Below are 13,154 nucleotides of genomic sequence, written 5' to 3'. Positions count from 1 at the left end.
AAAAACAACTGAATACATAGTCAAAATTTGGTATGTTAAATTTTGGCGCTTTCTTGCCACACGCCAAATAAGCCAAAATATTACCACATCCAAAATATTCCAATTTACGGTGTCGCAATACATGTTAGTTAAATGTATTATTTCTATCATACCAATGTCTTCGTATGTTTACTCCTTATACATTAATTTTCATTGGTCAGATCTCTGTAGGAGTCCGTTGTCAACAAGTCATTTCTGTCTGTCATGTATACACAGTGTGTCTGTCATGAGTTCCTATTATGATGGTTGAAACTCTAGACCGTTTTTGAATCATATTTAACAGCAAACAACCACGTTTTACGGACAACAGATGAACCCGAATTTATTTGATATATGAAAATGTAAAAAATTATTCTGAGCAATCTATTGTTTTAGCTTCTCTGTTCATAATGGCATACTTGAGTTGTACCGGCATATCTTGTAATCCTTTTGAAAATATATGGATATGTTCTTTGACTTAACTCGATATTAGTCTAAAACTCCACCATTTGGAAATAATTGATTTTTTAAAGTATTAAAAAGTAGTACACGACGCATGAAGTTTTAACGAATCACTTAGATTTCTCTGGGAAAAAGATGAACCCGATTTTATTTGATAAATGAAAATTTAAAATATTGTGCAAAATAACATATATTTCTGTCTCTCTAAATATTGTACCAACGTGTTGTACGAGATAACATTTGCTTCTTTAAATCACTTTGTGATATTGAATTGATATTATTGTTGAAATATGCTGACAATGTTAAATTTATTTCTATAAATCACTTCGTGATCCCCAATTGATATTATTGTAGCATAGTGTTGTGTAAGTTAACATTTGTCTGGTCAGAATGTTTGTGCAGATATTGTACACATCATCATTTCAAATGTAGATTCGAACCCTCATGGATCGATTTTTTTAGTAACAATTGACCTCTCTCTGTTTAATTTTATTATCCAATGACAGTCTAACCATTTATTTTCTATATTCTACAGGACAAAATGGCTCAAATCATGGCTCAAATCATACCAATTCTCGCGGTATGCGCTATCATAGCAACATTCGTCGGAGATCTACAAGCTTATGATTCAGCTGTTCCTGACGGAAGAAATATCAACTTGAAAGATTTGGTCCAGCATTTCCTTCTGTTGTGTGGATATGACTACATCTGTGATATCTCGAGTTTTCAACCGTCAGACGTGCCCGTACCGACAGAGACATATAAACTTACCGGTGTATGCCCGAGCTGTCACTGTGATGATGATTGCATGTCACGTGGTGATTGTTGCCCGGATGTATATTTTGCTGTTCCTCCAATGGCTTGTGTTAATACTACATTATTAAGTGTAAATAATTCAATCAATCTAGAACCGAAGTCACCATCGTATGAGGTGGTAAACTCTTGTCCTTCTGGAACCGGAAATAGAGAACGACAACTCTGTGAGAAAACATACACGATAAAAGAGCTTCTGACTCGTCCGCCAGTTGCGTCGACGCTGTATTCTGTCAGTTACAGAAACAAACATTGCGCCAGGTGTAATGGTGAAAATGACACTATCAACTGGGTACTCGATATTGACTGTATCCTGTTTGCTGACTTCAATTTCCTGTCGACCTACGATGCTATCATTGATTTAGCCCGAGACAGATACTGCCGCATGAGGTACTCCCCTATGGATCTCCCGGTTCGTCCTTGTAAAATTACCATTCCCGAGGAAGACTTCACGATCCGGTCTTGCAACGAAACCGGAACTTGGGAAACATTCGACGAGTCGATCAAATTAGCGTGCGAGTCAACTTATCAACTACAGTTTTTCGAATACAAAAATGTGTTTTGTTACATGTGCAATCCACCAAAACATATGCCTGATGACGTCATCGACCAATGCAATGTAACTGGTATGTGGAATTCCTATGACGCGGGGTTAGAACGCGCGTGTGTGTACCATACTACGTCGCAAAACACTCGTCCATTCAAAAACATATTTTGTTATTTGTGTAACAGGATCACCAATGACAACGAGACGTTTTATGACGTCATCACCAACGTATCCGCTATCACAGCAAACGTAAGTGGTCACATTGTTTATAATTACATGATAGAAACAGGACAGCTCCGCCCAGAACATGTCCGATATACCTACACAGTGCTAAATAACGACTGGAGGCAAAATGATACCACGAGCATATCGTCCGGTTCAGATGGTGGAAGTAGTCTGATTGTAAAAAAGAAGGATGTTAACTTGAATGTGACCAACTTGATATACAAACAATTTGCGGTCCGTCCCTTTGACCAGTTCTGTGATAAAACTATCGTCCCTTTACAGTACGTTTTGGTGTACTTCCATACCTGTACCTGCCACTCAATATGCATGTTCCCCTTTGATGGATTTTGTTGTCTGGACTTTTCTTTAACGTACCCGGTGTCATGCATGGATAACTATCTATCACGACCTGAAGTGTATGCAATGGAACAATTCCTAGTGACGGACGGATGCTGGCAGAACAGAGGACATCCCGCCATCAGAAACAGGTGTGAATCCGATAATCAGACAGACCTGATAGCGTTTCTTCCTATGGCTACGAAGTACGACAATATATACTATAAGAACTTCGATTGTTACCTCTGTAATTCATACACGGAAGAAATATATCCGACAGATTACATTGAAGACAGAGTCGTTAGTAGCTACTATTTTTTATCTGACATTCATATGAAATGTGATTCTGTCTTAGATTATGCGCATCTGGCTTCGTTCATGGATGTGATCAATCTTTCTAAGTATATTAACTGCTCGGTGAAATTCGTTCTTGACCAGCCAGGAATTCGTAAAGTGGCATGTTCTACGCGTTCAAAGTTAATTGATAAATGTAATGTAACCGGAAATTGGCCGGTACATGACCCAGATGTTGCCTGGGCATGCGAAGAAGCCACATCAAATAGCATACCTGAATATCTACAATTTAAAAACTTTTATTGCTACCTGTGTAACCCGGAAAACCCTGTTGTGGATGTCATATCTACATGTAACGTTACTGGACAATGGCAGAAATACAACATCAACCATGAGAAAGCATGTCATCTGTTTCCCCGCATTTACAGTTACCCTCGTTACAAAAACATCTTCTGTGAAGTGTGTAACTCTGCCTCTGTGCCTGAGATAATAGGAAATCAGGGTGGCGGAGTGTCTGATGAAGGTGAAAAGGGACCTCACATTCCTGCCGGTCCTTTTCGACTGACGTTCCGCTCAATATTTTCCGTTGCAGAATATGATGATACACCGGCAGAAATGCAAGATAGATGTCGTAAAGATCAACTTTATGACTATCGAAAGGTAGGCGATTGAAAGAAATATTACTTGAGATTTGTTTCAAGAATTTTAACAATAATGTTTCCATAATCACGATTAATTTATAGCCTTCAATACTCATCACTAAACAGCACAAATCCATGCAATGTTGAATAATGGAGGTTTTATATGTCTTGAAAGCAAGTCTCATTTAAGGATCAACAGGATTGGCCTTTCCTCTGTTGGGGGGATATAATCCAATTTCAACAAATATTTATGATAAATAGTTTACTCTCAATGGTAACAAGTCATTTATATTAATATAACTTTTTGTATAACAATCCACATTAAATACCTCTAATGGGTTACAATATAAAATATCTATATATATATATATATAATTTTGACATTAAGGAATTACTTCCCCTTTTGTTTTTGCTTGTTTGAATATTTAATGTGTACTGTATATATATTATTATATTTGTCTATACTTCTTGCCACTTTTCACCTTAAGGAGAAGACCTAGATAGGCCTTGCCTGTAATCCTCTTGACTGTAAATAATATGTCAAGAAAATTTGTTGAAATTGAAATTGAAGGATCAACACATATGTATCTCACAATTTAATAGGACTAATTCACATACCACGTGATACCCGTGATATATTCGGTTCATGATTTCACCTCAACTAAACTCAATTTAAACACAACTACATAAAAGTATAACAGATGTTGAGAAGTAACCTTCTTCAAAGTTCTATTATAAACCAAGAAAGGAATAGGAATATACTTAAATACATGTATGACGGCCACTGTAAAATAATCTTAGACTAAAAGTATTTGACGTTACGGATCGAAACTTTTGAGGTTACAGTCCTGTTGAAGGCTCTTTGGGACCGAGATAAAACTTCGAGTTATCCGAGTGTTCGAATTAAGCGAGTTCTCAATTAAATCTACTGACGATCTCTTTACTTGGTAATAGATCTACTAGTTCCGTGTCGTAAAACGATGTGAGCAAGAAACATATCAAAATCGTCAATAGCGTAGATCTCAAGTTATTTTCAAATAAAATTCATCATTTTTGCAAAAATGCATTCTATTCTTCGTGTTTTTTGTAGTATTTGGGGCGTCGCGGCCGGGTGCGTCTCCGTGCCCGTAACCTTTTCATTAACCATTTTAACCATAATTGCCCAGAGTACTCATTTTGGCGTAGCATAAATTTTTGCGGGGGATTGGAAGGGCTACCTCAAAGTGGAAATGAAAATGAATGCTACGTTGACCTAATCTTTGAGAAAACAAATTTGGTCACAAGTGGAATAGAACCTTGTATAAAATTTTTGTGCATCTGACCCCCCGGGGAAAGAGGCTGAAATTGTAGGGTAAATCGGTTGAACGACTTGTCTTAGAGTTTTTGTTTCTCAATAGGTAACCATAAAAGCCTTGGGGAAGGGATGCAGACTGAAAGTACTCACACCCGCCCGAGGACCAGCAGGGGCGGGCCCCGGGGGGGGGGGGGGGGGGGCCAAAAAACCCAATGTTTGGCCTGTAACATGCTCTGATGAAGGGCTACCAAAGTTGTGAAAATTTATGACCTTGACCTACTTTCAAGGTCACAGTGGTCAAATAGGCTGAAATCTTTGAAAGACTTCTCAATAACCATAAGGCCCAGAGTACTCATATTTGGGCCTGTACCATGCTGGGATGAAGATCTACCAAAGTTGTGAAAAATGAATGACCTTGACCTACTTTCAAGGTCACATGGGTCAAATAGGCTGAAATCTTTAAACGACTTCTCAATAACCATTAGGCCCAGAGTATTTGGCCTGTACCATACGGGAATAAAGGGCTACCAAAGTTGTGAAAATAAATTACCTTGACCTACGTTCAAGGTCACAGGGGTCAAATAGGCTAAAATCTTTGAACGACTTCTCCTTAATAACCATAAGGCCCAGAGTACTCATATTTGGCCTGTAGTATGCGGGGATGAATGGCTACCAAAGTTGTGAAAATCAATGACTTTGACCTACTTTCAAGGTCACAGGGGTCAAATAGGCTAAAATCTTTGAATGACTTCTTCTAAATAACTAAAAGGTCCAGGGTTCCCATATTTGGCCTGTGGCATTCTGGGATGAAGGGTTACCAAAGTTATTGAAATGAATGACCTTGACCAACTATCAAGTTCAGGGGGGTCAAATATTCTAAAATATTGAATTTTGAACTTCTTTTCAAAATCTGCCAGTGTGATTTAGCTGATACTTGCATGAAATGATCCTTGTCATGGTCGTGACCAAGTGTTTTTTATATCTTTTATATGTTGATCTGAAATCCAAGATTGACACCACTCCCGCTATCTTGAAGATATAGTTTGAACTTTTCTCAAGTTCTACCAGTGCGATTTTGCTGGAACTTGTCTGAATAATTTTAAGGATACTGACATTGTCCCAACAAAGTGTTGTTATTTGTCGGGTTGACCCCAAAAAACCAAGATGGTCACCAAAGCCGCCATCTTGAAAACACATTTTAACTTCTTGAAGTTCTACCCATACAGTTTGACTGAAACTTGCATTTAATGATCTTTACATGGTCATGACCAAGTGTTTTTATTTTTTAACCATGACACCATATCTAATTAATTTCCTATACAGCTATTCCCAAGGTAGTTAGATGACCGTTAAGGCCCTTAGGCCTCTTGTTTTGTACTCCAAACTTGTTAAAAATGGGACAAAAAAGTAGACGTGGACCCCCATCAAACACCTCATTAGGAAAATATGGATTTAATCTTTCGTATATTTGGTAACGGCAAAATTCCCATAACATCCAATATTTTGTCAATTAGGTATATTTGTGTGACAATAGCTCAAAAAACGAGCGCTCGGTCATATGTGTTTTCCCCCATGTTCTTCTATGGTAGTTCAAATAATATATACGACAAAAACAAGTGGAATACAAAAAAGATACGTGTTAATGAGTAATTTATAAAATTGTTTTCATTTTCAGGACGAGTGCCGAAACATTTCCTGTTTTCCCGGAAAAGTTATGAACGACACTAATTGTATACCACTACTTTCTGTAACGAACAATCTACGCTATACAATGTCGATCGAGTTCAAAGGTCATTTCAATGACAACCAGACCAATGCTCTAAATTTTCTCACCTCCATGGAAACAGGAATCAAACGTCACATTTATAAAGCACTTGGCACAACAGAGTTCGTAATGGACAATTTCCATCTTTTATCAAATTTCCCCTGTGACTCTATATCGGCCTATGTAAGAACAGGAACTATCAATATGTTTCTTTATCTGACAGTCCATATCCAGGGCTACGTACCAAGGTTCCGGACAGAAAACTCCTTGTTGGATAATACCTCTGATATGTGGATTGTGTATGTGGACAACGACAAAAATATCAGTCTGTCTGCCAAGACAAGTTTGAAAGCTGCAATGACCCCCTCTGTCATCCAGAAAGCTTCATTCAAGGAAACGTGCTACCTTCAGCGATTTTCTAGTCATATTTTTGTCCCGTTAAATACGTTTAGATCCGTTTATATTTCGAAAATTCTGCTGTGTCGACAAATCGAGTTAGAAAGTGACGAATATGATATAAACACATTACAAATGGAACTAAGAATTCACAGTATCGGGAAGACTCTTCCGTTTGACAAGTTCCAGAGATCGTCTCACGGAAGAGTCCGCGTCTGTGTTGAGGACGTTGACGCTATCTCGGATCCACCGACTGAATATGTGGACCTGGCCCTTTCTATACTAACTTTCGTCTGTAACATAGTGTCCATGATATGTCTTCTCCTTACGTTTATAGTTTATTTGATAAACCCGACCTTACAGTCAATACCTGGTATTAACAACATGTGTCTGGTGGTCGCTCTCTTCTTCACACAACTCTCCTTCCAGTTTGGATTGTTTGCCTCTGTAGATTCCAATTTGTGTGTGGCCATTGGTATAATTTTACATGTATTATGGCTGACAATGTTTGGGTGTATGGTCGTCTGCTCCTTCCATATGTTCCGAGTATTTAGTGGTCTAGGTAGATATCACGCGGTACATAGTAAACTGAAAACATTGAAGAGTTACATAACGTTTTCCTTTGGACTTCCGGTCATAATCGTGGGTCTGAACACAACATTAAATCTCAGTCTCAGTAAAGGGCAGATAACTGGGTATGGGGTCGACAAATGCTTTATTTCCAGTAGATTATCTTTTATTTTATCGTTTCTGGTCCCTATTGTGACTGCCTGTTTGTCAAACATAGTTTTCTTTTCAATCACGGTCTACAAAATCCGCAATACTCCACGCGTTGATAGTAACCAGGAAAATCACCGCCATTTCGGAATATATGTCAAGTTATTTTTCATAACAGGAGGCACGTGGTTAGCAACAGTGATTGAGGCTTTTTTTCCTCTGTCAATAGTTTCGTATCTGACAACAATACTGAATGGCTGTCAAGGTGTTTTCATCTTTATCGGCTTCATAATGAACAGAAGAGTATTTCTGATGTTAAAAGAACGAACTAAGGCAAGGGGTAGTTCTTACATTAGAACAAGCTCTCCCGAGGTCACAAGGTCAAGTGCCTTCAATATGAATTCTTCTTCTAAGGACACTGATTAGCTCAGATTATTGTACCGGATCACGTTACGTTTACATTAGTTAGCATACAACCTGAAATACGCGCAGTTAGAACATTGACTATGCTTTAGAGTTATCTACCTTTGCGGGTAGGTATTGATTGTGACGATATATGTTTGTGAGCTTAACGTCAAACTTTTCTGAAAAAACGGCGTGAATTGCGCTCACAAAGTAATGACGTATTAATCGGTACGTACCTTCTAAAAGGGAGCTAACTCTGTAATATGCAAAGACGAAATTGCCGTAATATGAATTCTTTAAATTATCTTTAGATGTCATGCATATTTAAACGTTTTTTCTGTGACATTATCATATTGTGAATTCATTTATGTTATATTTAGTCATTTTAGTTATACTTTTTCGTGGGACGTTTTCGTTAAAGGCCCACTTCCTTTCAGAAACCCCCCCCCCCCAAAAAAAAAACAACAACAAAAAATTTCTTAAAACATTGATAACATAAGGAAATGTATATCGGTGGCCTAAGAAGAGGTTACAATACCAAACAATTGCAAGATTTCCTGCGTAAACTATGTTAATGGTAAGATTCAGTTTGCTGTTTTGTCGTCTGGCGCATGCAGTGATAGTCAACTACCGCACGGTATTTAAGACGACGGCAGGAAACATAATACGACCCGCGTTATGAAAATTAACATTTAGTTTATTTAAATTTAGTTATTCAGAAGTTGATCATAGGTGTAGTATTACTGGTAAGCTAATAACTTTTGCGACTCTACAAAATTTTCAATCTTGTTTTACATTCCAATTTTAAAGATTAAAGGCCGTTTCGGAAAGGTAGTGGGCCTTCAATGGATACAAACATCTGTCTAAATGTGGTGTTAACAACAGGGGCACATTTACCTCAAGGACTTACTAAATATTCGTGCAAATAAGCACGATCCCTTTACATAATAAACGTCAGAGTAAATATCACACAAAGCTTCATTATTTTTTTTATTTATTTAAACATCGTTCTAAAATACATGTACCAAATTGAGCTGAATGATAGATAATTTATTCGGCTGATCGATCTAAATATCGGGGATCCTCGCAGATTAACGGGAATTCCTTTACAATATGCCACATTGGTTGTTCGGCAAAAACATTTCTAGTCTGAGTGCACAGGCGGGCGAGCCGTACATGTGTCAATATAATGTTCGTGCATTTTTTGTAATTTCAAATCAACAAACGAGATGTAGATGGGCTATGATGAGCGACATTTTCAGCGGAACGGGATAATCGCCCTAAGGGCACCGGAATAATGGAAACAGCCATGTGTTACTAGTTATATGATATTTGGTATAGGTGTTCTGTAAATTAATTAGGATAAGCTCGTTATCTGTGGCCAAATCTGAATGTCAAATATTAAAATATTTTACAATACTGCGACGTCGGTATTACAAATTTACAAGTATGATACTCTGCCGTTTTGAAATTAGTTCCACGAACACCGCGACTGCAAGTCAGTTCTCCAAAAATAAAAATGCGTGATATTGTTAACGCAAAGTCAGTTATTTGCATAGATTATAATAAAATCACCATAGTTTCTGATAGCAACGCTAATATTTTACTGTGAGAATACTAATTTTATGACGTCACGAGATTGTATTGCGTGATGCAATACATCCTTATTCGAGAGGCATTAAATAATTTGTATTACATACTCAAACATATGGGAAATGTATGTCTCTACTGCTGTCACTTCACTATTCAGCCACTTTGTCACCTATGATACACCCGTATCCTAGGTATAGTATAATATTGTTTATTTACATTTTCACTGCAGTCCCACTATGTGACCTTTCCAAGAGCAGTTTGCATTCTTTTTTAACCATTAAACTATCTTCCTGTGGCATCTATGGTCAGTTATTTGCATAGATTATAATAAAATCACCATAGTTTCTGATAGCAACGCTAATATTTTACTGGGAAAATACTAATTTTATGACGTCACGAGGTTGTATTGCGTGATGCAATACATCCTTATTCGAGAGGCATGGGATAATTTGTATTACATACCCAAACATATGGGAAATATATGTCTCTACTGCTGTCACTTCACTATTCAGCCACTTTGTCACCTATGATACACCCGTATCCTAGGTATAGTATAATATTATTTATTTACATTTTCACTGCAGTCCCACTATGTGACCTTTACAAGAGCAGTTTGCATTCTTTTTTAAGCATTAAACTATCTTCCTATGGCATCCATGGTCTATATAGATGCCAGATCTTTACAGACAATCATCTTATAATGCGCTAGCGCGCATTATGAGATGATTGTCTGCGCGCATTATAAGATGATTGTCTGCAAAGCTCTGGCATCTATATAGACCATAGATGCCATAGGAAGATAGTTTAATGCTTATATTTACATTATCAACTCATTTTAGGATATCTGCATTAACATTGTTTAAGCTAGACCAGTAAAGCGTTTTATCAACAACGATTTAATACTCAAGATGGAACAGCCATTTTGACGGTGATCAGTTGACGTCACCACGTCAACATTTGTGACGTCATAATGGTCATGTTTTGGGTGTCAGTTATACCGTCATATTCTTCACTTTCCCTTGGTTAGTTTATATTGTAGAAGTGACAAGTAAATGTAAATATTTACAGTTTGCACTGACATGGACTCAATAACCATGCTTTCTAGTATTGTTATTATCAGTGTATAATGTTTGCACAACACGCGCGGCGGTTCTATTGTTACGTGAATAGTCGATGGCGTAGCAACGTGGGGTCATGACCCCACTTTTGGCGGGAACATATGAATGACTCGATTCCAATCAGCTGTTCAATCGAATTTGTTGACGATGACGGGAGAGAAAAAAATATGGGTATTTAAATAAAAATATGCAACTGCCGCGTGAAAAAATAATATTCATTTACTTGAAAAACTGTAAATATAAGGAATAGGTGTTTATTTTGTTGAGGTTATGAGGGTATAATGATAATGGAGCCCGTGTAAATTGTATGTAACCCGGCTTCCTTAAATATACACTATTAACCATACAGCGGCTTGTTATGACGTCATTATGACCGTGACGTCACAATTGTCGTGTCAGCGATCACGGAAAATGGCTGTTCAAATGGCTGTTCCATTCTTGACAATAACGAAAGATCTATTCATTATAAATGCAAAATCCCTTGGGATTTCATTTTAAAACTGTAACCAAATGTAAATATAAGCATTGAAAGTCTTTCAGTTGGCATTCATAGCCCATATGAATGCCAACTGAAAGACATTCAATGCTTAAATAACTCGCATGAAACACATTGCAAATCCTCACTCTGTGTTTTGTCAATAACTAGGGGAGTGATACAGGCCAAATGGGCCTCTTGGTCTTACTTGGTGAAATTGCTTTAGTAGGACCAATTATAAATATTAATCCCATAACTTAATGCATGTTTCAAAATGGGAAAAATTATGCGATAATCATTATCGTTTATGTTACTTTTAACTTCGGACTACTTTTCATAGCGCATTTTCTTTAAAATAGCATTGTAAATTTAAATTATTAAAAGCAGAGTAATAACGCAAGAGCTCTAACTTTGCTATCTCCAGTTTGATAAACATGACAAACACCAGTCACTTAAACCAATAATATCGAACCTTTTCATCATATCAGAACTATTTGGTTGATAAGGTTGATACAGTGCATTTACTTTACTTTTATGTACTATACTAAAATGCTTACTTTAAATGATATAAAGAATTATCTGTTTACATATATCGGTAATATGTTTTTTGTGTGCAAAAAAGTTAATGTTTACTTTTTCTTATTATCACTAATGAAATTTTGTATGGAGAGATCCGTACAGACATGCATTTATTTATTGATTTATTTATCTATGTATGTATTACATTTATTAATTTATTTTTATTTATCTTTGAATAATGTTGAGGTATCTATCGTTGTCATGGGTTCTAAATGTCTATTTATTTATTTCATCTTTTGACAATAGATTATATTATAACTGAAAATTATATGTAAATCGTGATACCCTATCTTTATTGTTTGATCATTTTGTTTTGTACAATACTCAGACACGCTCAATGTTATTGATATAACTAAAAACGTGTGCCGTTCAGGAACGTCTGGTTCTATTTTTGTAGTTCCTAGACTCTTTAGTATATAGTGGATTGGTGTAATGCTTATATATGTTCTTCATTTTACCTGACCTACATGTGATTTGATTAAACTCTCAATAAACTGCATGTTAATAACTGGTAGTTTTTGTCATGATGTATAGTTTTTGTGTAAGCGTTAGTTAACTGTTTATAATCAGAAACATCATTTAATGAGATAATGACAGATTTGTTTCCATCAATCATAAATCTGCGTCTATGTATAAATACCACAAGTCACAAGCCAGGTAACAGGACAATAGCGACATACTAAACAAAAACAAACTGTTATAATACGTATTGTAGCTCATAAAACGTGTCGGCTATAAGTGTTCCGATGTGTACGAGCAATTACAGGACTGAACAGCAAAGAAGTTGGATTTAAAATGGTACTCGGTCATCGGTGACATCTTTATTGATACTCTGGAGCAGGTTTTTTTGGTAAGTACATTTCTAAATGTAAAGGTTTATTTTACAATACCTGACGTGTTACATTATTTTACAATGTGAAGGTTTATTTTACGATACCTTACGCGTTACATTATTTTACAATGTGTAGGTTTATTTTACAATACCTTAGGCGTTTAAATTATTTTACAATGTGAAGGTTTATTTTACAATACCTTTACGCGTTACATTATTTTACAATGTGAAGGTTAATTTTTACAATACCTTTACGCGTGTTGGAAGTAACCAACTCCAGTCTTATTTACGTGCTCTCCTATGCTTAATTCTCCATAAGTGACATTGCAATTACATATTTTTTCCGTTTTGTGTTTTCTAAAGTACATACATACATGTATACGTTTTACAAGATGAGCCTTTATGATTGAGTGATTATATATCGTTCTGTACAACCTACATTCCGTGTAATCAGTAGACCATGTATGGTACAAAGCGCTACATTAAAACACCAAAGTCTTTCGCGGTTTATAATGGAAGTACACTAATTTTCCCCTTTATATCTCCATAACCTCAAAAAGATAATTAATCCTTATAATTCAATCAACTATAGATAATCATTTTAAAATTAATCGGCGAACTCTTTTCGATTTTTCGATAGAATC

The 13,154-nt window shown here is 36.4% G+C and overlaps 1 protein-coding gene across 1 annotated transcript; it reads left to right on the top strand.

Annotated features, from left to right (window-relative positions):
• Window positions 1-819: 819 nt before the first annotated feature.
• LOC138332220 (uncharacterized) lies at window positions 820-8,361 on the top strand. The gene is made up of 2 exons (XM_069280221.1): window positions 820-3,355; window positions 6,306-8,361. The coding sequence occupies exons 1-2, from the start codon at window positions 1,022-1,024 to the stop codon at window positions 7,932-7,934; spliced, it is 3,963 nt and encodes a 1,320-aa protein (XP_069136322.1). The 5' UTR covers window positions 820-1,021; the 3' UTR covers window positions 7,935-8,361.
• The last annotated feature ends 4,793 nt before the right edge of the window (window positions 8,362-13,154 follow it).

Source organism: Argopecten irradians, chromosome 9, assembly GCF_041381155.1.
Source record: "Argopecten irradians isolate NY chromosome 9, Ai_NY, whole genome shotgun sequence".
NCBI classification, from domain to species: domain Eukaryota; kingdom Metazoa; phylum Mollusca; class Bivalvia; order Pectinida; family Pectinidae; genus Argopecten; species Argopecten irradians.
The sequence above is the reverse complement of the archived record's forward strand: the minus strand, read 5'-3'. Positions and strand labels throughout refer to the sequence as shown.

What these genes read in the sequence shown, in the direction of transcription:
- LOC138332220 (XM_069280221.1), top strand. Translation starts at nt 1,022, where the DNA reads ATGGCTCAAATCATGGCTCAAATCATACCAATTCTCGCGGTATGCGCT. An exon ending in AACTTTATGACTATCGAAAG is followed by an intron (nt 3,356 to 6,305) that starts GTAGGCGATTGA and finishes TTTCATTTTCAG; the next exon opens with GACGAGTGCCGAAACATTTC.